We start from the raw sequence: 26,452 nt of genomic DNA on the forward strand, positions 1-26,452 counted from the left end.
TCCTCTGCGGCCTCCTGCCCCATAGCGCCTGCAGGGCCGAGGGGCCCTATAGGCGGCCCACACGGGCCGGGGGGGGGAGGGGGCGGCCCTACAGCCGAGCCCGCGGGGGGGGGGGGGCGGGGGAGGGGGACGCGCCCCGCGAGCTGCTGGCGTTATGGGCGGGGCCCTTATGCAAATCTCGCCGCGCGCGCGGCCAGTGGGAGGGCTCGGGGCGGGGCCCGGGGGCGGGGCCACGGCCGGGCTTGCCCGGGCATGCGAGAGCCGCGGCTTCCGGGGGAGCCACGCGGGAGCCGGGCCGCGCCGGGCCGCGCCGGGTGAGGGGCGTTGGCCCCGGGCGGGGGGCCGGGCAGTGGGGCGAGCAGGCGGCCGGGGCTCAGGAATGGGGCGGACAGGGGCCTCGGGCCGGGCTGTGGGACAGGCAGGAGGGGCGAGGCCTACTCATCGGGCAGGCAGTGGGCTGGGGCCGGGCCGTGAGGCAGGCAGGGGCCCGGGGCCGGGCTGTGGAGCAGGTAGGGGCCTGGGGCCAGGCTATGGGGCAGGCAGGGGCCTGGGGCCTAGTCGTGGGGCAGACATGGGGCTGGGCCCAGGGGTGACAGTTCCCCCCCCCTTTCCTGCCCCTCTCCCCCCGCCCCGGTCGGGGGCCAGGAGGGGTCTGTAGTGGGGTGCGCCAGCACTAGTCTCTTCTGGGGGGCTGTTGTGGGGCTGTGTGGTGCTAACTCCTGTGTCTGCTCCAGCAGGGATGCCTCCTGGCAAGGGGCAGATGACACCTCTCCTGCCCCCCCCGAAGGTCCCCATGCTGGCCCCAAAGGGCGCTCAGGCCCCTGCCGCGGAAGGTGGCACCTGTCCCTCGGCACGCAGCTGTCCCCAGATGGCCGCCGAGGGCCCCAGTTCACCGCAGGGGTGCAACAAGAAGAAGAGCCGCAAGCACCAGAGGTTCTTGGAGCGCAGGGCGCTGCTGGAGCAGAAGGGGCTGCTGAGACCCCGCAAGCGCCCGGGCAGCCAGGCACCCGCAGCCAGGCTGACGGAGGATACCTGCAGCCCTCCCGTGGTTCCCACTGCGGAACCACAAAGCGGGAAGGTTGGGAAGCCCAAGCAGGTCCTCTCCCTGTCCGCCTCTCCGGACAGCATAGCCAGGCACCACTCCGTGCTGCTGTCCCAGGATGACAGGGGCAGCTCCGCCGAGGTGGGGACATCTTCACCACTTCTGCGCCCAGGGAAGTATGTGGCCATCGACTGCGAGATGGTGGGCACCGGCCCTCGGGGGAAGCTGAGCGAGCTGGCGCGATGCACCATTGTGAACTATGAGGGGGACGTCGTGTATGACAAATACATCCAGCCTGCGTTCCCCATCGTGGACTACCGGACACGCTGGAGTGGGATCACGAAGCGGCACATGAAGAATGCTATTCCCTTCAGGGCTGCCCAGGCAGAGGTGAAATGGGAGGTGCAAGTCTTGGGGGGGAAGAGGCAGGGTAATCACACAGCCCTAGGGTGGGCTTTGCGGCATTCCCTCCTGGGGTCACCCTGTCCCAACAGCTTTTTACCAGTATTCAGACAGTCACATAGTATGTCCCATCTCTGTGCCTGTGCCTCCTTCTGGTCCCTCTCATGGTGGGGGGACTTCAAAATGGTGCTACTTGGCTTACATATACTGCCAGCCCCTCAGGATTTTGGCAGGAGGCTCTGAACTCCTGCAAACAAGCCCCAGGCAAACAGCAACAGCCCCTTCTACTGGACTGTGTCCTTGGGAGGGAGTTAGAAATAATCAGTGAAGCTCTGCCATAACTGAGTCCCATTGCTTTGTAAAAAAGTTATCATTAATTTAATATTTAATTTAAAATGGTAACATTATGAGGTCTTTTATTAAAAAAAAAATAAAAAAGCTGCTTGTTATCTGCCAGAGAGAAACTGGGATATGAGGAAACCTATGCTGAGCTGCTCTTATATAGAGACACAAGCACAGGACTATGAGTCACCTAAGCCTTGCCCGAGGTTGGTTTGCTGTAGCTGAGCCTCCGTTCCCTCAGGCTTTAAGCAGTGCACTATGTACCTGCTGTGTGCTGCTGTGGACTTGAGTAACATTGTGAATTGGGACCAGCTGGTTGCCACTCAGTTCTGGGATCCTAAAAGATTAGAACTGAAGAAACTAAATTTAATGCAAAATGGCTTAATTTATACTTAATCTGTGTTTGTTTTGCTGTTACCACCTGTGTGATGCTATCTGACACTTTCAGATCCTGAAGATCTTGAAAGACAAGATTGTGGTAGGACATGCCATCCACAACGACTTCCAAGCCCTGAAATACTTCCATCCAAAAGACAAGACCCGAGACACTAGCCGGATCCCTTTGCTGAACCAGAAGGCAGGATTCCCTGTCAAAGTCAATGCCTCTCTCAAGAGCTTGGCCAAGCACCTGCTCCACAAAAAGATCCAGGTGAGCACCTGCATCTACGAGGGGACGACAGATTGTGTGACTAGCAGGTTGCATGAGACTCAGCCTCTGTGAGTGCTCTAGAAATCTTGAGATGGGGCAGTCCTCAGTTTTGTTGTGGGCCTCTTTAATCAGTCTAGTTCCCCCCATCTACGCATGGTGCTATCCATGAGGCAGAGACAGAGCTTGTTCGTCCTATGCTTCCTCCATCTATAATCAAGTCAGGGGAGACCAGCCTTTGTAGCAGAGCTGCTGTTAAGCATCTCAGTAAAGCAGGGACAGGACTTGCATCTTTCAGGATGTGGTGATGAGAAATGCATACATCTCTCTGTATAAGGCTGGATCAGACCCTTGCTGTCTCTGTAACCCCCAGCAGTTGTGTTTATGAGCAAGTTGGTAGCATGGCTTGTAGGATTTTTGCCAGCCCCTCCTTCTAATGCGTCTTTTTCACCTTTGCTCTCAGATCGGCCGCAAAGGACACTCATCGGTGGAGGATGCGCAGACAACCATGGAGCTTTACAGACTGGTGGAGGTGCAGTGGGAGAAGGAGCTGGCCAGCAGCCTGCCCCCAAGGGCCCCCAGCCCTGTCGCAGACAGCAGCACGGACAGTGACCAGTACATGGATGACCAGTACTGGCCCACACACCTGAACATAGATAGCCTGTGAAGGGTGACAGCTTCTCCTCTGAGTGTTTTGAGACATCTGGCGCCTTCAGCTATTAAAGCGGAGGCAGCTGCTGGTGCCTGTGTGGTGGTCTGTGGGGTGCTTCCTTTTCCCAGGGTTGTATCCCAAACACTCTGCCCAGCAGCAGTATCTTAGTGCAGATGGTGACATGGTTGCTTCTGTTACCAGACTGTGCATAGAGTCCACCATGGGCATGGTGGGCCGCTATGCACCCCTTCTCTCCTGTGCCAGCCTCTCCCTTGGGTACTGGCTGTGGCAGACTGTGGGCTTGGCGGTGGTGAACCTTCACCATCCTGTGGGAGGGAGAGCAGGCAGATCCACACTCTGTGGCAGCAGCAGTCCACTGCCTGCTGTTGGAGGCACCAGAGATCTTGGAGTTGCAAATGGATCTCCTAGCTGTGCCACTTCCCCTTGGTTGCTTTCATTTGGGGAGGAGTACGTTTAGTATGAGGCACAGTTGCTCTGGGTACCTCAGGGCAGCATCTCCTGAAAACGCTGTCTGCAGCCTCTTGCCATCGGATGAGAGCCTTCTCACAGGAGAGTGCTGTGGCTGGGCCATATTGATCTGTCGCCTGGTGCTCTGGGAGGAGTGGGGCTGAGGCGCCAGATGGGAACACTCCCTGTGGGCATGTGATGGCTGGGCTAGGACTGCCAGGGGACCTATATGTGATAACCTCAGAGGGCAGGAAGAGGAGCCATCTCTGGTGATGGGCAAGTGACTAGTCTTGCTGGTAATTTCTTACTTCTCTGAATCTGTGGTGATGAACAGGACCCTGTTGTGACTGTGAAATGGTCAGAAGGAAAAGCTGTGTTTCCTTCTACCTGAACATGCAACCACATGGGCAAGCTGCAGAATCGTGGAAGAATTCAGGTTGGCAGGGACTTCTGGAGATCATCTAGTCCATAGTGTACATCACAGCCCTGGTACAGCAGTTCTTTGCTGTCTCGCTGACACCTGAAAATTACAGACTGTCCAGGGCCAGTTAAACAACCAGTTTCCTTCCTACCTTAATTGCACAGTGAAGGCCAAAAAGAAAGTCCAGGTTTAATCAGTCTCTAATTTCCCCTGGATAAAATAGGATGCACTAGATCTTAAATAAATTATTCATATTCTTGTCAAATCATGAATTAAAAATCATTGCTGGAAAAAAAAAACTGTTGTGTTCCTTGCATGATCAAATTGGGAAATTCTCCAGAGGGAGCAGGGTAAGGATGAGATTTTCTTGTGTTGTGCATTCACTGACTGCATCACGTGCTGAGCTCCGGCAGCTACAAACCCATGTGCAACCAGAAAAGAGATTTTAGATGACTTGATTATAGTTGGAGTGAGCTGCACCTTTCTTCTTGGAGCGAGGCAGTTCCCCAGCATTAGAGGATAGTCCCCTTTGCTCTGGTGATCACTGGTTACCCACTGCCCTTCAAGGACAGCTCTGCAAAGCTGTTTGTCAAGAAGTACTGGATGTGCTTAGCCAAAGCCGGTGTGGTCCCGCACTGCCAGGTGTTAATGAGCCCTGTTCTGTAGGATAGCCATGGTAACTTTCTAATTACTTTTTTCTACATGGTCTGCACAACTCTCCCGTTGTGCAGAAGGTCTGGATGTCCTTGATTAGACATTGCTGGCAGCATTACTGCGTAGGCAGGGCCTTCCTGCCTTTTTGCAGCAGAGAGAAACTACCTGTTGTGCAAGACTTGAAAGATGAGGGTTGCTTGGAGCAAGGGCATGTCACAAAGAGACAGTTCAAAGAAAGCCCATTTCAAGAGAAAGTGTCCTGCTGTCCTCCAGCCCTTCCCAAGGCAGGACTGTCATGGAGCCCACTCCTGACTCATACAGGGACATCCTCACACTAACAAGGATGAGCATGTTACTAGAGCTGCTGCTCTGGCAACTATTTAGAATATAAAACTTGGTCTGAGCTGGCGTTTTTATGAATGAAGTTGACTATTGCACTGTGTGGAGGCTAGCTCAGCCCTGTTTCTCTGAAGTTGATCGTTATATGAGTCACCTACATTTGGTATACTTTAAAAAAAAATTTTAAGCCCATTTCTAATGTGACTGGTATGCCAAAGCCCTATCTCCGTGACCTCCCAACCTTAGGAAATGCTTTGCCTGAAGGCAAACCTGCAGCTGTTTGGTAACTAGATTCCATGAGCACCAAAATATGCACTTAACCAGAATGCAGAAGATGACCCAAGCAGACAGTGTGATTGTTAAAAATACCAGCCAGCGTTTCCCCATCTCCGTACACAGGAATTGCCCACCTGTACGGGCTATCTGTACAGGTGCTACCTGTACAGTGCTACCTGTCTGATAACGTGTCTGTGCAAGGCACCTCAGAGCAAGAGCCAGGCCTGCTCTGCAGGAGCCTCATGCAGATGCAGTGTCCCCCTTTGTGCAGTGCTGTCTAGGCCATCGTTGCTCTCGCTGACTGCTTGGGACGCACGGCCCACGGCTCTTGATGCTGGGGTCCCTTGGTCCCACCATGGCGAACAGGGGGTGTTGGAGAGAAGGGAGGTTGCAGGACAGCCATGGTAACTTTATGGGTGATGGATGTACATCCGTCTAGATGAATGACTACCAGCACCACAGAGGCTTTTGGCAGCGTTGCTGCGGCACGGAGCCGGTAGCCAGCGTTAAAATGAAGTCTGCATCTTCCCGCAGCTTGGCTAGACAGGGTCAGAGGCTTTTCCCTGTGGACAGTGGGAGAAAGAGTTCAGCCTGAGCCTTGGGAAACAGCCAAGCCAGCCGAGTGACGCAGGCATACCTGACGCATAGATCAGTGCAATTACAAGACGCATCTTGTACTTCCCTTCTTAACTCTTCCTTGCCTGGCAGAGGCAGCCTGGAGACAGCCCAGAAACACTCTGACATATATAGAATATGTCTAAAAGGATCTGCCCTCTCAGTGACATGAGCACAATGTTTCAACAGTTGTGCTGCTCTCTTTAAATAAATAATAAGAACCTAATTGCTTAATAAATTCATGGTCTGTCCACCAGGATGGGTAAGAAAAATGGCTCCATGGCTGGTCTTACGAAATTGTTGGTGCTGGACCGTGTCAAGCGTGTTCCTGTCCCAGCAGGGCTGTAAAGCATCGCCTGCTCCACCTGCTGTGTGTGCGTTGAGGTGCAGTTCAGCTAAGCCCCTGCACAACTCCACGCAATATCAACAGGTCCCTGTTGGGTACAGGAGGGACCTTCGCCAGCAGTATGCCACATGGTGCATGCAGGATGCAGCATCTGCACCCGGACACTTGTGAGAAGAGGACAGCTGATGTAGGTCTTTCTTCATTTCCTCCTCACTGCTGTTTCTACCTCTCCCAGAAAAGGTGGCAAGAGGGAAGCACAGATGTGGGAACGGTGAAAGGAGTGCAGATACAAGGTAGCTGCAGGCATGAAGGTCCGAAAAGGCTGAGGAATTTCCTGCCCCACTGACCTGAGAAGGGAAGAGTCTGTCCTCTTGCAGAACCAAGCCACCATGCAAGCCATCTTAGGACCTGCCTAAGCCGCTGCTCAGAGAACACCACGCTCATGCGACTCTGCAGCCATCCATTCTGGTCAAAACCCAGCAGAGTGAAACACTCCACTCTGATTCTGCTCTTTAGCTTTGAGATATGAATGTCCATTTTGTCCCACATCGCCCTCAACAGGACACTGCTGTTTCCCAAAAAGCCATCTCTTGCAGCTGGTCACCCTGCACAAAGGCGATCATTCAAGCTTGCCGTGACTTGGGTTATTTATCAGTCTCGGGCGGCTGCCAAATCTTTGCACACTTTCATCTTGAATGGGAGCCCAACCAAAAACATAAGGAAGGAAAAGCACATTGGATAAAACGTGAGCCATGAGTTGTGGCTGTGCTGGCAGTGAGCCAGGTGGGCTCGGAGCCAGGCAACGCTGTGCCGAGGCCTTCCAGCTTCCCCATCCTCGCCCAGCGTGCCAGTCTCACCGGCTGCAAGAGGTTTGGTGCTATCTGAAACGAGGTCCCGGGCCCTGGGGAGGGGGACGCAGTTTTGTCGACAGCTGCCACCCCCAGTAGGCAGCGGCACGGAGCGCCCTGCTGCTCCTGAAGAACGCGCGTGTCCCCGCTTCGCTGACGTTCGTCCGCGAAGGCTTCGTTTTCCAGCGTGACGCGAGTGTGTGACTTTCATCAGAGCGAGACATCCTCCCTTGCTGAACCGGGCTGGCATCCCTCCAGCCCTCCTTTACCTGATAGCACTGCTTCACTCTCAGCTTCTGGCCACATGACAGCATGGTTTGAACCCACACGTGTCCAGGATGAGGATGAGGAATGGCACAAAAAGAGGCAGAAGGACATGAGGCTTTATCAGCCTGTGACTCATTCTGCATTGCAGTCAGCCACAGACAAGAAGAAAAAGTAATTATGAAAAAAAGAAAATCAGAAGAACACATCTAAAGTATTGACCATTAAAATGCTTTAGAGAGAACCACTTCCAAATGCGTGCCTGGGCTTAGGCAGGATGAAATATGCAGGATCAGCTCTAGAGTAAGGACAGATTTTTCTAAGGTAGACGGAGGGTAGATTTTTCCCTCCCTCACCATCACTGAGGCTTTCCATGGCCTGTCTCCATGGCTGCCAATGTGCCTTTCTGGAAACGTAGCTTAACATTTGCACTGTAGTATAGGAGCTGGGAAAACCTCAGACTCTCAGGGTTCGTGTTATGCAGAACTCAGCCCCCATCTCCACAACACTGATTTAAACCCTCTATTGAAATGCTCCCTGCCCAGGGGACAAATTTGCTGTCTTCATAGCCTGTGGCGCTCATGTGTTCTGCAAGTTTTGCCACTGTACAACCTTCTCCAGACCTTAGGGAAGCTGAGAAACAAACTGGAGGTCAGTCATGTCTTACATCAGCTTTGAATGGCTGGAAGAAATCACACTGTGCTCTCAAGCCCACAGTACCTCCAAGGCATGGTTCCTGAGGAAAGAAGTTGGGCAGGAGAACCAGGGAGGAGTCTCCCTTTAAGTCCTTTGTGAAAAGCTCCTCAAGAAAAAATAGCCAGGTACCGAAGAAAACCTCATGACAGATGATGGGTGGGAGGTGGTGGTGGTGGTGGTAACCTGCTACACAGTGATGAAGGTGAGTGTCAGATAGCAATGTTTGCTACGAATAATATTAATGACAACTTTCATCCCTTTTCCACCTGGTGAACCATTCAACAGCTGATCAGGGTTTTCACAGATGTCTGTGAATATTCACCTAAATATTAGGGAAATTGCTATAGCTCAGAATAGCCATTATTTGCACTGTTTTATCATCGTCCTGGCATGGTGGTGCTCCTGTTGGAAGGCTCAACATCCTCAAGCAGGTGGAGGAGAGTGGGATCAGGTATTGGGCTGGCTTGGCATTTACACTAAAAATCATGACAATTCGAGAATTTGCAGAATACTTGGCGGTTTTCTGCATGCCTCTGAATAATGATTAATACAAGCCCATGAAGCCAGCAATGGGGACTCAGGGCTTTTTTATCAGAGGAAAAACATTGTCAAATTAGTTTTTCAACCAGCTGCAAGAGCAGGTAACTGATAAGCTCGTCATTGGAGTGGATTTGAACCAATGGGAGCAGATGGGTGACAGCATTTACTTCTGTCTAGCAACAGCTTCTCCTTGAGCACCACACAGCAATTCAGACTGAGATGTGCTTTCGCTTGCTTTTATTATGCTTCCCCCTTTCCTCTCATCCTGCTAGAAGGAGATTTTCAAAGGAGACAGTCAGAAATTGAGTTCGCAGTGGATTTTCCCCAATTTTCTGCATGGCTTTGGAGCCCCTTCCTCTCCGACAGGACGAGAGCCAGTGGGAGCGAGTGCAGGCCAGGGAGGAGGAGTGGGCGTCCCCACCCGGGGTGAGCAAGGCGTGCTGTGGGGCTGCGCCTCCTCTCTCCCGCTCTGCCCACGCGCTCCCGTCGGCGCCGTCGAAGAGGCTGCACGGCTGCCCCGAGGGCTGAGCAGAGCCCGCTCGCCCCGGCACGGCGTGGCGCTAAGGTCGTGCTTTCCTCCTCTTTTCCTCTGACCAGGTCCCTAATCCCTTGGGGCTGTTTTCCCCTCTTCATCCCGGGGCAGCAGCTGGGGCCCTGCTTGTTTTGGATGGGTGTAGGATATCCGTCAGATACGTGAAATATTTAATAGTAAAAAGAGCAGTTTTGACTCGGAGCCAAGAAACGCAGCTCCGGGGAGCACCTGGCTCTCCCCCACCACAGCAAGCGTGCCGCTGCAGATCTGCTGTTTGGTACATTTGCTGCCCCCCGTGGTATCCATGCTCCATGTGCATGGACACGGAGCGCCGGGGGAGCTGCACGGAGCGGGGAGGATTTACTTTGATGCCAGCTTGAGTTTTCCAAACACAGGCAAAGAGGGGTTTTAACTGCTGGGTAATTCCCAGTCTGCTGGGAGTGGAGCAGTGCAGGACCCTAACGGCAGCCCAGAGGCGACCTGTGCCTGCAGGGCTTGCAGCCTGCTGGGGCTTGCAGGCGTAGAGGGACCATTCCTCCCACTCGCAGGCAGAAAGCAGACGCGCGGTTGAAGTGACTTGGCAAAGACCAGACCGGGCTGCCGCAGAGGGAGGGATCGATCTCCCTTCGCCCCTTCCCCAGCCCGCACCCCTCCTCCCTTCCTTTCTATGCGAGTGTGAATTAGAAGGCAGAAAACTTGTAGCCGGTTATAAATTAAAATCTCTAGAGCCTTAATAACCTGCCTGGCCAGAAGAAGCAAATAGGTGTGATCTAAAAATGAATAGACACATCTGCCCACCGCTTAGCGCTTTAGCTGCGGGAGGGCTGTGCGTATGTGCGCGTGTGGCACGCGCGCGTGTGTGTGCGACCTGCCGGCGCAGCCTCGCGGATTGGCTGGGAAAAGCCTTCCCAGCCAATAACAGGGACCAGTGTGGCCTAGCAACAGCCTTTCCCTAATGAAAAACAAGCCACTTAACCATCGTGACTGTCTGCAGATCAAATATTCTCTCAGAGCGCCTCATCCTCCAAATGTACCCAGCCCAGGCTGCCGCGAGGGCACGCGGCGTCAGGCCGGCGTCTCGCCAGGCCACACGCCTGCAAACAGGGCTAGAGAAGTGCTTTGGATGTCTGAGCTGGGGTAGCACCACCCGAACGTCCGAGGTGTCCTGCATCCGACTTCTCCCTTCAGCCTCTCTGCACCAGATGGGGGTCAGGAGTGCAGGAAGGAGCTGCAGTCTGGGGTGGGCACTGTAGAAGCTGCTAGGGAAGGTGCTGGGCATGGGATCAAGGGATGAAAAACTCCCCGATGCCGGGACCACCCCCCAGCACTGCAGGGAGCCCTGCCAGAGGCACCCACAACATCTTGCACCTGTGGCTGCCCTGCTGCTGTGGAGAGCGGGACTCTCCCCCTGGGCACATCTTACCCTGAGCCTGGCTAGAGACCATGGGACGTGTCCCCGGCCACCACTGCTGCTGGGAGCCCAGGGCCCTTGTGGGCAGCAAGGAAAGATGCTGGCTGCGAAGGGCCAGCCACGAGGCTGAGCACCTCGCAGAAATGCCAGCTCTGCTAGTGCGTCAGCCGGCAAGCAGGGAAGTCTGACACATGGGAGTGATTCCCAGCAATAGCCTCCACAGCCTCCCTGGGAAGCAGCTCGCAAAATAACCACCGAGCTTATGGCTCTGGGGGAAACAGAGGGCTAGGCTTGGGGTTAGTGGACAAGGTGAGATATGATGCACACCAAGGTGTACAGAGGATCTTGTAAGTCTTTTTGCCATTTCAAAGATTTTCCTTAGCAAAAATCACTCTTTTCTGTGGCTGTTTCAGGTGTATGTCCAGTTCCTGCAGAGGAGGCAGGTTGTGAGATGGGGAGAACAGAATCACAGAACGGGTAAGGTCAGAAGGGACCTCTGGAGATCATCTAGTCCAACCCCCTGCTTAAGCGGGGTCACCTAGAGCATGTTAGACAGGGCTGCATCCAGGCAGGCCTTGAATATCTCCAGAGATATTCTCCAGAGATACTGTGGGAAAGGAGACTCCACAACCTCTCTGGGCAACCTGTTCCAGCTCTCTGTCACTCTCACAGTGAAGAAATTCCTGCTCATATTCAGGTGGAATTTCCTGTGGTTTGGTTTTGCCCATTGCCTCTTGTCCTTTTGCATGGGACAACTGAAAAGAGTTTGGCCCCACTCCCTTGACACTCTCCCTTGAGATACTTATACACATTTGTAAGATCCCCCCTCAGTCTTCTTTGAGACAGCAGAGGAGATTTAGGCATAACATCACTTTTGAGCTTCAGACACCCCCTTCCCTGGAGAACAGCAAGACCCTGTTGTCCTCCTGGCAACATGTGTAATGCCCATTACACATACGGTGTGGTGGGGGAGAGGGCCCAGCTCTGGCCACCTGGGGACTGGGAACAGCAGCACAGTATAGCAATTGCTCCATCCCCAGTAGCTGCGTCTTCTCAGGAAGCTTTAAGCTCTGCCCCAACCTTCCAGTCTTTCAGCCTGCTTTTCTTCCTGTTTCCCCTCTGTTTTGCAGACAGGGAGCTGGTAGGGGGTCTATACTGTTTTGTTAAGTTTGCCAAGTCAAAAGGAAGGTTTCAGCTCTGCTTAATGTACAGCCTATGTCTCCAGCTCAAACCTGCCCTGGAGCAGCGCTGCCTCGGCAGGCAGGGACCCCCCCCCTAGGGAAACATGGTTACAGTCTCAGAGTGAACATCCTGGACCAATCTACTCTCACACACCCCGAGACTTCCACACACAGCAAGTTTTGCGTTAGAAATAATAAGAGTTTTGGTTTGTTTTTTCTCCCAAACTAGAAAACAGCAAAATATTCTCATCTTTTCAATGACGTCTGACACAGGGAGAGGCGGCAAGGTGGAGGGGTGGTGGCCGGAAGGCAACATCACCCTATTTCTGAAACGAAGTAACCCCAACTCTTCTGGGGACGTGTGCTGGGAGGGAACCGCATAGTCCTAGTGCTGCACCCTCAGCTGAGACCTGCCACACTTCTGTCACAACACGGCCCAGGCTTGCTGAGGCTGGGCCTCCCTGGGTACGTTCCTGGGACTGATTTGCCCTGGAGAAGCTCTCAATGATATCTACACAATATCCTGTGGGCTTGCATTTTCTGCCAACAGCACATGTCTCTGCAGCAATGGATGGAGCAAGGTGAAGACTTCTCCTCAGCTCTGCCACCTCGTCACAGCGTGACAGCAGCCCAAATCCTCTGTCTGCAGAGGGGCTAAGGACTGCAGGGACAAGGGCTGGGGAGGCTCACCCACAACTGTGAGCTCCTGCAGATGTTCCAGAAAATCAAGCCTAAAGGAGCCACACATCACCATGGAAAATGTTGAAAAATAAATGGGTGGGGGGAAAGCAAAACTGTGACTCTCCATTCCTTTCAGCTGACACCCTAGAGAAGCAAACCCAAGTTTTCACTCAATTCGTGCCCATTTCAGGTTTGTGCAGCCCTGGCTGTTCACTAGATGGTGCCCTCGGGCTGCTGATTTCTCAATTTTTCCCTCTCAGGTCCATGGTGGGACAGAGGCTGGGGCAGCCTGCTCTTCGCCGGCTTATCAGGGAGTGTTTTTGGAAGTTCACAAAAACAAATAGTCAACTCACTTCCAGCGCAGAGACACAGAGACAAGTGAGCAAAGCAGACAAGCAGTGCTGGACCCTTGCAGGGCAGGAAAGAGGTGAAAATCGCATTTCTTTAAGACTCATGTTCACACATGTCTTGTGTCGAATCTTCAATAACACACAGTTCTCTGCTCCAGCTGCGGCCATTTCTTTGGTCAATAAAGCTAAATCTGTGTCCCTTACCTGCCATGCCCTGGAAAGAGGAGCTTAAAAGCCACCTGCTTTGCCCATATGCCAGGGCTAATTAAATTACTGTGCATTTTGGAGATGTGCTTAGTTTTCACATGGTAACACTTAAAGAGAACTAACTGGAGTGCATCAATCATGCAGTGGTGTCTAAGCACTTGACTGGGCACGAAATTTCCTCTCAAGAGATAGCTGGCAAAAGGTGCGAGCAGATTGCATGGACCAGACCTCCTCATTTTCCCTCGGGAAAAGGAACTTTGGTGGCTATTGCAACAGACAGGGCAAAATATGGCTAGTCCCTGGGTTCAAGACACAGTCTTTTTCCATTCAGTCAAATGTTGAAGTTAATCATCATTTTTGCCATGAAACAGAGGGAGCCTAAGGCCAAAGGGAAAGGGAGTGAATCGTATTACAAAGGCGGATGTAGAAAGCACCATTCTCTTTTTTTCTGGACAGAGCCAACATTTCTTTTTCTAGTTCTGATAGATTCTGTCCTCCTCCTCCTCCAAGGCTTTGGGGATTGCACCCAGATAAAAATACCACTGGGAAAATGCAGGTCTCCCAGCCAAGCCCTGAAGCTCCTGAACTGAGGCTGCCCAGCCTGGGCACACCAGCGTGTGCCGGCACCACTTTGGCAGCTCTGCTGGTGCTGCTAGCCCATGCTCTGCAAGCCACTCTGCTGTCCCATGTTTAAGAGTGGCATATCAGAGGTTTATGTATTAACATCAGCTTTAAAAGCAAATTACCACATGCCTTTGACATGACAGTACTAGTTGCTGCTGTAGCTGTTCTGCAGGAACACGCAGATACGTCCCACTTGCTCTCCACCTGGCCGCGGCCTCTGGTTTGGAAGCGGTGCTCCTCGCCAGAGACAGGAGCTCCCTGTTTTTTCTGTCTGCTACTGGATTACATAGCCCCTAACTCACCCCTCCAGCGAGGAGGCAGGTTAGCACCAGGAGTAACTCCCCACAGCTCAACACAAGATTGTGTTGCTTGTGACTTGTAAAGCTAGACTGGCCAGAAGGACTAGCAGAGGTCCACAACATACAAACCTCCTACCCAGAAGGAGGGACAGAAGGGGCTGGAGAGGCCATAGCTCAGCTTGACAGTGCATTGGGTATCTGTGTCTAGTCATCACATGCTGCAAACAGTAGTCTCTGTTCCATAACCCAGTTTTATCCAAATCCCTCAGTACTTGCATGTTGCATTTCTGCCACTGAGAAGCTAGTTTACATCCCATCTTTGACAAAATAGAGGATAGAAATGAGAAGGACAAAGAAACAGTTTTGAAGATACCCAGTGTATGCACTTGAGCAAAATAGCAACTAAAAAAAAGGAATCATCAAAAAGGAAACATATAAAGCCATAGTTCTGAGGGAGGGAAGGAAAGAAAAAGGCAAGCTAAGACACATTAGTACTACTAGGAGGATATTTATTCACTTAGAAATGTAAACCGATGGGCATAAAGAAGCATTATTTGAGTCCATTAGTGAAGAGCCCAAACTTAGAGCAAGAGAAGGTGGCAAGACAGGGCTGCAGTACATCTACAAAGCTGCATTGGGACCCAGAACAAGAATAGCAGGAGTTGCTACAGGTCAGATTAAGGTCTATTTGCAGTCCTAGGAGATGACTGTTTGCATTTGACCTTCACCTGACCAGGACGGACATTCTTTCCCTTTTCCTAGAAACTACTCCTGCCCTTATAAAAGGGGAAGCCCAGTTATGAGTGGCGACTTCCAATGACCAAGTCACACAAGGTCACTCTGCGGTGGTGCTGTAGGAGATCCTGATGTCCCCCTTAATCTTCTGGTCTCTTAAAATAACAGACTGATGGAAAAGATCAAAGCCAGAGCTACACAGAGCAACATTTGTTGTCATTTTAAGATGGCATTAATATGTAGGTCTGGTCAAAAATGTTGATCCAAAAATGGTTTCATGTTGCTGATTAAGTCTGCCTTTCTCTGCTCAAATTCTGAGTCATGCCTTCCAGTGGACATAAGCAAGGCTCAACTGCGTTGGGTCCTGTAGAACCATCTAGACATGGAGATCCAGGCCACAAGGGCCAGGGAGTTCTCTCTCCTCAAAGCTCCCTGGCTGAGCTAATAACCCAGCTCAGGAGCTGGTACCAAGAAATGCATGAAATGTCCTTGGGAAAGGCATGACCTCTGGAGGGGTCATGCCAGCATTTAATTTTTATTTATTTATTTTTTAACCTGGATACTGGGCAGATCCGAACTGGAAGTGGCAGGTGAAGGATCATTTTTCTTTTCAGCAGCAGCCCAAATAGGATAGAAGGAGGCAGAGTTCTCACGTCACATTGCCAAGCAGTCTTAAGGGACTAATATTGCCAGCCTGCGGAGATGAGAATGTGCCTTCTGGTCTCTGGTACCATCAGCTGCAATAAGAGGGAGTAAAACAGGGCAAAATGGCTCTCAAAGGCCTCCATAGTAAAAGTAGAGTCTGCGTAGAGGCAGTTTCTCCCACTGGAAATACCTGCCCGCTAGTCTCTCACTGCTTACTTTTGGGGGCAGATAGGGGGAAGGATTCGGGAAGGATAGCTGTTCCTGTTGCTGTTGTCTTTTATTTTGGGGATAAATGTGAAAAATGAGTTCCACAACTGCCCATTGAGCCTGCTTTTCATTTTCTAAGAAAAATTGGGCCAACCTAAGGAATGAAATCCCAAGCATCTCAATCAGGGCCTATTCTTAAAAGATTAAATGATTCTCCTGCCTTGGAAAGATACAGGTTCATCACACGTCTATTAATGGGAACATTCCTTCCCACTGACTCTCACACTTGAAAACATTCATCTCCAGACAGAAGGCAGGACTGCCCCTTACTGCCTGGAAGCCTTACGACTTCCTACCTTCAAGCCAGCAAAAAAAGGCTCATAGTTATCACATAAATACAACACCAGGAAGAATACTACAGAAAAGCTATGCACCCTTGTAATCTCTGTAATCTACATTTGTGAAAACTTGTAATATTCCTTTGTAAAGGAGTCATTATTCTAGTGTATGCTACATTTAGCATGCATGTATTTCCATGTGCTATAGTCATATCTTTAATTATGGATCAAGAGACAACTTAGAGCTCTTTCAAGGCAGCGAGGCAAGGGTGAGGGCGAGCTGGCTGTTGGAAACCTCCAAGGAAAAGGAACCTGGAAACAAACCCTCCACCTCTGTGAGCCCAGGCCGGTGGACATAGAAGGTCCCATCCATCAGGGCCCAAGGCTTCACTAGAGAAACCTGTTAGTTAGAAGTAAGTAGACTTACTTCTGTAAGTCTACAGTAAGCAGTAAGTAGGAGCCACAGTCTGCATCTCTGTGGTCTGCACCCTTCTCTGACTCTCCCAAACACCCCAAGGCAATGATGTCCTCAGTCAGATCCCAGCCCCAGAAAGGCTGCCTGGAGTCACATCAGCCCTGGTCCCGCTGAGAGTACATGCAGCCAGCGAGGCTGTGCGCTGACCGCGGTTATTCCTTTTCCTGACCAGTGGGAAATGCTCCAGATAAGCTGTCTCTGTCTCTACTCAAAGCTCCTCTGTTGGCACTAGGCAAGCGTCAAAGCCCCCAGGAGGAGGTGGAGGGGACCGCGGCAGTACGTGGTGGGGAGAGTGAAAGGGACGAAGAAGCCGAAGGGGAACAGGCTTAAAGAGAAGAGAGATTTTCCTCAGACTTGCCTCCAAATGTGCCCTCCCCACCACAGTCCTCTCCTTTTGGGCTGCTCCCAAGGGAGCCATTTCTCCTCCTGCCAGCTCCGTGCATGGGAATCGCTGCAGAAGAAACTCGCAGGGCTCCTGGGTTTTGCTGAGCTCCATGAAGGGTTATCTGGCATTCGATAGCAACAGAAGGGGCACAAGCTCAGTGCCTCCTGCTCTTCAGTATGGCCCCTCGTGCTCCTGACCTCTCCAGGAGCGAGACGCCACAACGCACAAACGCCTATCAGCCCTGGCAGTGAAACACAGGAGGAATGGACAGCTATCCCCCCAGCCCCAGTTCCCCCTGTTCTCCTAACAACTTTTGCAAGCAGGATCAGGAGAGTTTAATCCTGATTGCCCTCTCAGTGCCGTCAGCATCTCCTTTGCCATGCACATGGGGAGGCATGGGGAAAAGAGTAGGGATCAAACTCTTCTCTCCTGCACCAGCAACCAGACAGAAAGGCCTGCCTGTGCACCACGCATGCATCGAGCCCGGCCATAAACGTCTGTGCCAAGGCTTCTGAGGCCCAAAACACTATGCGAGTATGTGTGTATTTAGATTTGCACTTCGTCCCCAGGAGCGGAGCTGACCTGCCGCTCAGAGGATCCTGATAACAGAACATTTTGAGCGAGCGCCTTATGAAAACGCCTTTCATGGGCAGCACAGAGGACGGTTGTTCCCAGGGCCAAACCTCCCTCTCCCCTGCTCCCGCCACCCCGTGTGGGACACTTGTCTGCTCAAAATACACGGAGCCCGTAGCGAACAAGACAACGTGAAAAGAGGAATTTATGGCTTGCTGAGATGCAGCCTCGGGCTGCGAGTCAAGCCCGGCAGCGGGAGGAGCTGTGCTGAAGCAGTTTTTTTCGGAGCGGCCCCAGCCCTGTGGGAAGCAGGGAGAGGGCTTCATCAAGGCATTGCTGTAGCCAGCTGACGCCAGCGTTACTCTGCGGCCTGAGACCCTTCCAAGGAGAGGGCCGAGGTACAGATGTTCCCATTGTGCATCTTGGGAGCCTTCTCGGAAAACTTAGGCAGTCTCATTCCTCAATCTGCCTTTTTAACTGAAGGTAAAAAAAAAAAAAAAAAGAAAGAATATATATATGTAGATATATATAAAAGTTTGGAAGACAGCCTTCTTTCTGCTGCATTTCTTTGCCTCTTGCCAACTCCACCAGCAATTAAGAGCTTACTCCCCACTTCATCCCCCCACCCTCAATGACAGCCGTTGTCTAATGCATTGATACTATCAGACTCTAATGCAAAGTAACCTCCACAGGCTGTTTCATATTGCTAGAATTAGGGGGACAAAGAAGATGGGTGGAAGCATGGGCCGTGCACCAGCCAGGGATCGTGCAAACTGGTTCTACTCTAGCTCTGCCAAGCAGTTGATGCAAGAACTGCACATGATCCTCTTGCTGCTCTGTGACTCAGTTTTCCCACCACCAGAACAAGCAGCATCACAGTGGGTAGAAGAGTGGTTTGTAAACCACTTTGAGATCCTCAATTAAAGGCTTTTTCTTCCTCCCTTTCCTATGGGAAAAAGCAGTTAAGCAGAGACAAGACGCAAGAGACACATATAAGAGAGATACTAGATTAGCCCTCAGACACAGCAGGAGAGGCACCTTTGAAAAACAGAGCTGAGAACAGAGCAAGAAAATGATGAAAGGATTATGGGAAGGATCAACCTCTTATGGAGAACAAGATTAAGGCCAGGAACCAGAACAACGAGGCAGAAACCTGGTCTTTCTTGATGAGAAGGAAACACATTTATCTGTGTTCTCAGGAAAAAACCTCTCATAGTATTATTCCAGTGTAATAAACACAAAATCACAGGGACACTGTTCTTCAGAACAAGCTGTCTGGCAAAAGGATTGGTATAGTCAGGAAGGACCAGCCACCCATCTCTGTACTGCATCTTCCCACTGCTTCCGATGCTGCCCCTAACACCATCATTGGCAACTCTCTGGCATTCTTGCTCCCTGCAGGGGGAGGGAGATTGACATACGTCTTGGGGTGAGTCCTAAGTTTAAAGGAAAAAGATGAGAAAGTCTATTCCGGAACTTGCTTTTCTGTATCTTGTCCTATTCTTGCTTAGAAATCATTTTGGTTGAGCTACAGACAACTGCTGGTTCCTGATAGCTTAGGTTTTTAATCAGCCTTTTAAATCAAACATGACTGGAGGGTAAGGGAAAGTCTTAGGGCACTCTCAAACCCTCATCACGGCCTGCCTCATCTCTTAAGCCTAGCAACATTAAAGTTAGCAGCAGATTCAGGTATAATCTGGTTTGGAAGCATGTCTTATGACAGAGGAAATTACCCTATCTCTCTTGGATGGTCCTAGCAGCTATGGATAAGAGATCAATAAATGAGAGTTAACCTTCTAAGAGAAACAAAAAAGAAGCACTGTTTACAGCCAGAAAGCAACTAAAAAGGCAAATCTGTAACCGGAGACTAATTTACAGCTGACTAGAAGCAAGAAAAGCCACATTTTGTAAAGGGGACAGGGCAAAGGGCATCTTTCTTTCAAAATAAGCTGCACAATCGGGAAAGGGAATTTGAAAAGCAAACATGATTCTAGGAGACATTAAAGAAAGCAAAGCAGCAGCCAGCGGAAATTACACTTGGATCATAAGGGCATCCAAAGTACGAGCACACGTGGAAACTCCTGACTTTGGGGCGGGGGACTAGGATCACCCAGTGAATGGGAATGACTAGGTTGCCCCTCTGGGACCACTTCTCAGCTTTTTGTGTAGGACTGGGGCCGGCCTTGGGAGCACTCACAGCCCCTCTGTGCTGGGGGGTGGTTCCCCAGTGCCAGCAGCGGGGTTACCAAGAGGGCTGTCAGAATGAGAGAAGACAGGGCTCACGCAAGCCCTTTGGTGGCGGCAAACTGCCTTGGGAGACTCCAGGTTTGTGTTTCTAATCTGCTTCTTCAGATAGGCTTTTCCTTATCAGCTTCCTCCACAAACCACATGGCTTTCAGGACTGGAGAGCTGAGCATATTCCCCCCACGCCTCCCTCAGCGCTTGTCTTTGTTTCATCCCATCTGGTCACAACAAGAGGAAGCGGGATGTTTGAGGCTAGTGTTGGTGCGATGTCTGCAAGGAAGGGCCCATTGAACACAGCCCCAGTGGGACCCTGCCCTGCTGCTGGCACAGGAACGAGATTTGGTCAAAGCTGAAGGCCTCTCACAGCTCCCATTGCAGCAGAGTTGTCTTCCTCTGTCACTAAGCAATGGGCCCCTTTGCAGGCATGCAAAGGCATATCTTGCAGCTTGCATCTTTTCAGCCCTGATTTCACCTTGCTTTGCCATTCATGCTCCCTAAGAAGCAGGACCAAAAGTCGGGGTAGCTCCTGCCGTTCCTATACCACCAAAGCCACCCACATTCAAACTTACTGGAGCACCGAGCTGCAAGCACAGTTCAGTGTGGCCCAATTTTATTAGTGTCCCTTCTTCTCCAAAGAAGCGACCTAGCTCTTGCACAGACTCCTTCATAACCTTAGGGCTGCGTTTAAATTATCGAAAGTGAAACCTCCATCCTGCCACATCTACCTTTGAGGTCTTCACACCCACCAGGAGCTGGGGCCCATCCACCTTTCTGTTCCAATGTGAATCTCCATACAGAGCACATGGACACAGTGAGCTGCCAAGGAAATGGGGTTCAAAGGCTGCCTAGCTAAAGGAGGAGTCACTTAAGCAAGACAGTAAGGCAGGGAGAGCCCTGTGTGACAGCTTTGAGATTTCAGATCTGAGAAACTGATAAGCACCTGTAGGATTAAGGAGCTGAACAGCAGCTTTGAGAGCACCCTTAGCCCCTAAATGATGAATAGGAACTCTTTCTCTTCCTTAGGCACCTACATTGCTTTTGAAGTCTTAGACCAGATCACAAAAATCTAGCTGTTTTAAAGAGAAGAGAGTCAGAAAGAAGCATCTTACAGCAAAGAATAGGTGAGCATGCACACTCTACTGCTGTTCATTAAAAATAACTAATCTGTTTTTTTTTTTTCTCTCCAGCTCAGGGAAAGTGCTGAGTATAAGCAGATAAGAGGCTTACAGACCCAGGAGGCTCAATTAATGTTCTAACCACACATAGCCTCAGGTAGAAAGCATTGCCAACCCTAGGTTTCTGCTACTAACTGTTTAAGAAATAGCTTTCTTTTAAATCTCCATAATACAAAGGCTTCTTTTAGACACTTCTAATACTCCTCATCTCAGTACAACTTTTCCTGACTCTACAGGCACTAGTAACCAATTTCAGCTCAGGAACCTAATGAAAACTGTTTCTTCTCCTTCCCCCTTATCCAGCCTTATATAGCCCCACTCTAGAGCCAAGTGGGCTCAGCTGTGCTCAGCATGAATGACTACGCTTGCCCACCTGCAGCCTCTCTTATACATAAAGCAGGAGCTGCCTCTAGTACTGTTTTAAGTGAGCATATGGGAGTCTAGTATGTCTGAAGAGGTATGAGGGATAAGTTATTCTTTCCTTTATCTAAACCTGTTGATTAGTGCTGTTTGCTGCAAGTTAGGTTGAGCTATTTACTGTTCTATAGTCTTGTTACGACAAAAAAAGCACTTGGAGGTCTGTCTCTCTACAAGAAGATACGGGGTGTTTAGCAGCTGGATGGCTGGGGCTGTGTGTTTCTCCCGGGATGCTGTGGAGGATGTAGCTCCTGAGGAAGTTCCCTGCCTTTCTAATGCTCTTCCTAGGCTGCACCCTGTATAAGCTTCTGTTCCTGGGCTGTCAGTAAATCCTAGAGCTAGTCAGAGTTTTCTTCACTGCTTCTCATAGCCTACAGTAGTAGGACCTGAGTATGCCTCTCCCCTAATACTGATTAAAGGAGTAAGGTGCCCTTGACCACTGCAGATGGAAGGGTGGTGGTAACTTGAAAGAGAAGAGCTGCCTGGGTAAGGCCATAAGAGAGGTAGGAGCAAGCACTGCTGTAGAAGCATTGGTGCTAATATGAGTACTGTACTGAGAGCTGAATGCCCTCAGGGGCACAGCTGTTACAGGTGAAATTACTAAGGATCAAGAGAACAACTCAGGATCAACATGGCTGTGGTCAAGGCTGCAATGCCAGCAGAGTTATGCAAGGAGTTCACACTATGCCAGTCTGCACTCCCCTGGTTCTCCCTGGGGCTCTTGCGTCTCTGCATAGATGAGTGCCAAAGCATCCTAACTATTTAAAGGAGCAGGTGAGTGGTCTAAGTAGAGGATATTGTGGACAGATGTGATCAGGAGGAAGCACAGTGTGTGTGTGGGGGGGTGGCACTCATGTTCCAGGTGGCAGCTGCCTCTGAGGGACTCCTTATGGCACAGCCCAGACATGGGGCAAGCTAAAACCTGCCAGCAGCTGTAGCCTACGCGTCATGCTTTTGGCAAGGTCCAGAGTAGTGCCTGCACCCTGGACACAGAATGCAAATGTTTGTCCCTCTCTTCCTTCCATTTGGGTTGAGGCTCAGTTTTCCAGACCATGGTCCCTCCTGGCTTGATTGGTGACCACATGTAAAGATCACTTTCAGAAACAAATAGCTTTTTTCCTCCCTTATACTTCCCCTTATGATCCACCTTCCTTTGTAGCAGGTCTTACCCATCACTGTGGTGAATTTGGTACAGAAGAATGCAAGTGCTGAGATAAACTTCTCTTTCAGGGTCGCACCAAAGAAAATAACACTTTGCTTTTCTTTCCAATGTTGAAGTGCACGCTGTCACTATGTTCCTGGATGCACTGTACCCCAGATTTGTTCTGTGTGTCTGAGTAAGCTAATCATTGTTTCTTAAACCTCCCTTCCCCTTCTGCCATGCTCCTCTCTGCCAGGTTAGCCTTCCTCTGGGACTGTATGGTGTCTGCTAGAGACAATGTGGGCAGAGCTTGCTGGCTATCATGACAGGGGAGACTTCACCAGCAACAGCACTAAATGGGTTAGAGAAGATTAAGTGCTCTCTCTGCTCCTGAAAGGCTCATTTAATCTACTTTCACCCTCTCTTCCCCCTCCCCCTGACCTCCTTGGCATCCAGGACACAGGGACTTTTATTACACCAATGAAAACCTTGAAGGGAACTGATCATTTTTGCTCGTTCCACCCTCTACAGAGAAAGCACAGGCCACCAAGCTTACGTGCTTCCTCTCACACACATACCTGCTCATACAAACCAGGGCAGCCTACAAGGGAGGTTGCTTGGCCAGCATCTGTTTCAGGATGAAATAGCCCCAAAATCAAGACTTAAAGTTTTGCCACGGGAAGAGTTTAATACACTGAGGTCTGTGAGGGAGGATGGGTGTTATCAGCCAGGGACAGGAACTACCTTTTGGCACTTTTCCCCCTCTGCTGTTTCAGAGGGTCCTAGCAGAAGACCTAAGGTGCCAGCAAGACGGCAATGTAGCAGTAAGATGTATATGAGTTTGGGGGTGGCACCACAGTGGGGCTAGCCTGCCTATAGCTGACCCTCTTTGGCGTTTGCTTCCTCTGTTTTTCCGGGCTGGGCTATTTGCTTGCTTCTTGCTGGTCTTTCATGACTGAGTACTTGTCGCAGCCTACAGCTGCTTGATGAAATAACTGAAGCCTTGGAAATGTCTGAAATTTATTCGGCCTCCTCAATGTGTGTTGGAGATGCTGAAACCTGTTTCTTCTGCATCTCATAGCAGAGGGTGGTTTACGGTGGGGGACTGTTTTTTAACCTGGCTGTTGGGAGCAAGCTTACTGTCTGTGCTGCAACTATGTGGGGTCAAGTTCTCCCTGCTGTAAGAGGATGACAGTTAGCAGAAACACAGGTGAGACTATTTTGGCTCTCAGAGCTAACAGTGGTCACAGCTCAGCACCAGGTGACTCATCAGCCATAGATATCTGCCTTTAACTCCAAAGTGGGTAAATACCATACTCGAGCTGGCTATTAAATTCCTACTTGAAACCTCTCTGGGCTTTCCTCATTAAAACATTAACTAGAAATCAAAAGCTTTCTCAAGAGATGCATGAGGAGGTAAAGGTATACCTGCGCATCTTGTGTGCTCCCCATTCCGGAGAGGCTTTCCTCAGTTCGCTGCCCTTTACCACAAGGGTCATAGATTAATCGTGCACCCATGGAGAGTTCTCCTGTGCCCAACTTTTACATGCTGCTCTGTGTCCAGTGCCTCCTGGCCCTCTCACAGGAGACACTAACACACTGATAAAACTGTGTCAGCAATTCCGTGCTGCTGCCATTGACTGCAGCTCCTGCAATGTAGCAGGGCATCCCTTGATAACGTGCTGTTCCCACTGTCTAATAGCCCTGTTCTCTGCCCTTTGTGTCAAGCCAAGAGTGTGTCCTCACAGAAGTCCATGGCAAAACTCCAGCTGAGCTGAAAGCCTCTATTTCATATTAGGAAATCTTGCTAAAGGTACAGTAATAAAAACAGCATTTCTGAAAGAAAATCAAATGCTTTGCAAGAATAGTATTTTCTCCTAAAGATCTGCCAATAATGAGAAAATCCTCGGTCAATAAATGGCAACAGAAATGCTAATCTGCTAGGGAATCAGGTGGGGCTGTCTCCAATTAGTCAGCCTGTTACCACGCAAATGCAACACATCTGGATTTTCTTTTGTTGCTCTGACATTTCTTTTCCAGCAGGTCCAGCATTTTGTTCTTCCCCAAGACAGTCCCACCTTTCCCAGCACTGATTTTTCTAGCAGCTCAGCTTCCCTACTGTAAGTAGGGTGAGGTGCCAGCTAGTGTTGCTGAGCTGTGAAGAGGCTCTGCTTTGAGACAGTTGTTTACCACAAGAAAAGCCTGGCAGGTCAATTCTAGCTGCATAATAAGACCAATCAGCTTTACACGTCTGAAGCTGAAAGGGCATATGCACAGCCGCTTCAAACCACCGCCTTGCTGAAATACAGCCCCTGCTCTCTTCCGGGTAGTGTGTGCTGCTTCACAGTGAGAGCAGCCCAGCACACAGTGCTGCAGGATCGCAAAAGTCAGTACGTCATCCTAGAGCAAGTCCTGCAGCTCTGGCAGTTGAGACACATGCACATTTTCTGATCTCTGTTGCAAGGGAAGGGGAAAGATCTGAGTAGGGCAGAGTGAAATAAGACTTTTGGTTTCAAGATGGCTACAGGAAGATCAGAGATATCTTCTATAAACTTCATGCCCCAGGTTACTTAAGGGCTCTATCATGGTGGATGTAGAAGACGCAAAGGACGCACTTTTCATCAGGTGTTCAACAAGTGCCTGAGGGAAGATGCAATCTAAGAATAAGAGTAGAGCTTCAGAACAGAACCTGGATCCCTGCCATTTGAACAAGGTGTGTTGGTGTATATTTTCCCTTAACTTAATAGAAATAGATAGAAACCTGTCAGCCAACTGATTACTAAGGAGTTTTGCCTTTTTCCCTTGTCCACTGCTTGTAAAGAAAATACAGCTTTCTGCAAAGTGTGTGTTTATTCAAAGTGAGTAACTTGATTCCTTCTCTCCCTAGGTGTCAGACTGTAGTACGCCTATGGTGTCAAAGCCACATTGCTCACTGATGGGACACAGGTCAAGTTTCTTTCTGAATCTCTTTCCAAAAAGACTCTCCACTATTTGCTTAGAATTCACTCTTTCCACGCCCATTCTGCCAGTAATTCCTCTTACGGGAATCTCTTCTAGTGCAAGTACAGTCGAAAGAAGAAAAATTGCCCAAATAATCCCATTCCCTAGCGTTATCGCACACTGGCTGCCCCAACTAAATGTGCCAACAGTAAGACAGAGTTAAAGCTGCCAATAATAATTACTATTATAGCACTGCCCTTAAAAGGCATGGTGGTTACAGGCAGGAAAACCTGCAGCTAGCAATCAGGTCCAGTTTACGCAAGCACATCCTGACTCACAAAAGCCATAGTCAGATGAAGAGTGAGAGCTCTTTCCATCATCCCAGGACTCTCTGGCTTTTGCTGGGCTGACTGAGCTCTAGGACACTCAGTAACCCGGGGTCTGTGCTGTACCAAAGCATACTGTGTGCATGCCCACAACATGAGCCCCTCTGCTTTCTTCCCTGAGGATGGCGCTAGTTTATGCATGCACCACGCAACCTGCTGTTCGCCACTTAATCAGCTACAGACAACAAGCAGGGCTGAAATCTGGGTAATGTTAACTCCCAACAGCTCCATTTGAAGTGCAGGGGAAGGACAGCCCTGAAGGACTGTCACTCAAGGAGCATACTCACTTTCAAAGGCTCGGTACAAATCAAGAGGCCAGCTCCGTTTCCACATCTATCCCATTGTATCAGCGCTAGGGGAAGCTGTGGTATCTGTGACTTTCGCTTGACACAGTCCCTCAAGCTCACACCTCATCCATTCACGCTATCTGTAGCAAAAGCCCTCCCAGTGCTCTGTCCATTCAGAAACAAGTTGTACCTCACAGTGCTTATAAAGAGATTAAACCCAGGTATTGCTGGAGAACAGGAATGTGAGCTTCCTTCCAAATAAAACACAGTATCCTTCTGGCCCTGTCTTTTTGGGAGGGAAGAAGGAAAGCAGGTCTTGCACACCAAGACTTCAGAAGACTGTCGTGTGACAGAGAAGTGACCATCTTCTGACTACAACCTGTATCTATAGAATGGATCTTCTTGCTGGGCTCCTTCCCACCTGAGGCACCCCCTGGTGCCAGGCTCTGCTGGGGTCTCCTTTTCTCTATGTGCCACACAGAGTGCATCAGGGCAAATGTGTCTGACCAAAGGGTGCTTTAGGGCTATGCTGCCAGGGAATAAAGTGCTTTGATAGAGAGTAGAAACAGGGAAAGCTCAGCACCTCGAGGAGAAGGATGATATTAGACACTGGTCTGCATGTCAACTGAAGTTCATTTGACTAGAACCACCCTCCACATCAAGATAGA

The 26,452-nt window shown here is 50.4% G+C and overlaps 1 protein-coding gene across 2 annotated transcripts; it reads left to right on the plus strand.

Annotated features, from left to right (window-relative positions):
• Positions 1-254: 254 nt before the first annotated feature.
• AEN (apoptosis enhancing nuclease) lies at positions 255-4,257 on the plus strand. 2 transcript variants are annotated; one of them, XM_062583637.1, is made up of 4 exons: positions 255-314; positions 738-1,432; positions 2,235-2,435; positions 2,896-4,257. In XM_062583637.1, the coding sequence occupies exons 2-4, from the start codon at positions 740-742 to the stop codon at positions 3,097-3,099; spliced, it is 1,098 nt and encodes a 365-aa protein (XP_062439621.1). In that variant the 5' UTR covers positions 255-314; positions 738-739; the 3' UTR covers positions 3,100-4,257. The 2 variants fall into 2 exon arrangements, with proteins under 2 accessions (XP_062439621.1, XP_062439622.1); XM_062583638.1 differs by having other exon boundaries at positions 278-314; positions 735-1,432.
• The last annotated feature ends 22,195 nt before the right edge of the window (positions 4,258-26,452 follow it).

This window comes from Rhea pennata, chromosome 10, assembly GCF_028389875.1.
Source record: "Rhea pennata isolate bPtePen1 chromosome 10, bPtePen1.pri, whole genome shotgun sequence".
In the NCBI taxonomy this organism is placed as follows: Eukaryota; Metazoa; Chordata; class Aves; order Rheiformes; family Rheidae; genus Rhea; species Rhea pennata.

Coding starts and splice junctions, on each gene's coding strand:
- AEN (XM_062583637.1), top strand. CDS start 740: ATGCCTCCTGGCAAGGGGCAGATGACACCTCTCCTGCCCCCCCCGAAG. Junction 1,433..2,234: donor TCAGGGCTGCCCAGGCAGAG/GTGAAATGGGAG, acceptor TGACACTTTCAG/ATCCTGAAGATCTTGAAAGA. Junction 2,436..2,895: donor TGCTCCACAAAAAGATCCAG/GTGAGCACCTGC, acceptor CTTTGCTCTCAG/ATCGGCCGCAAAGGACACTC.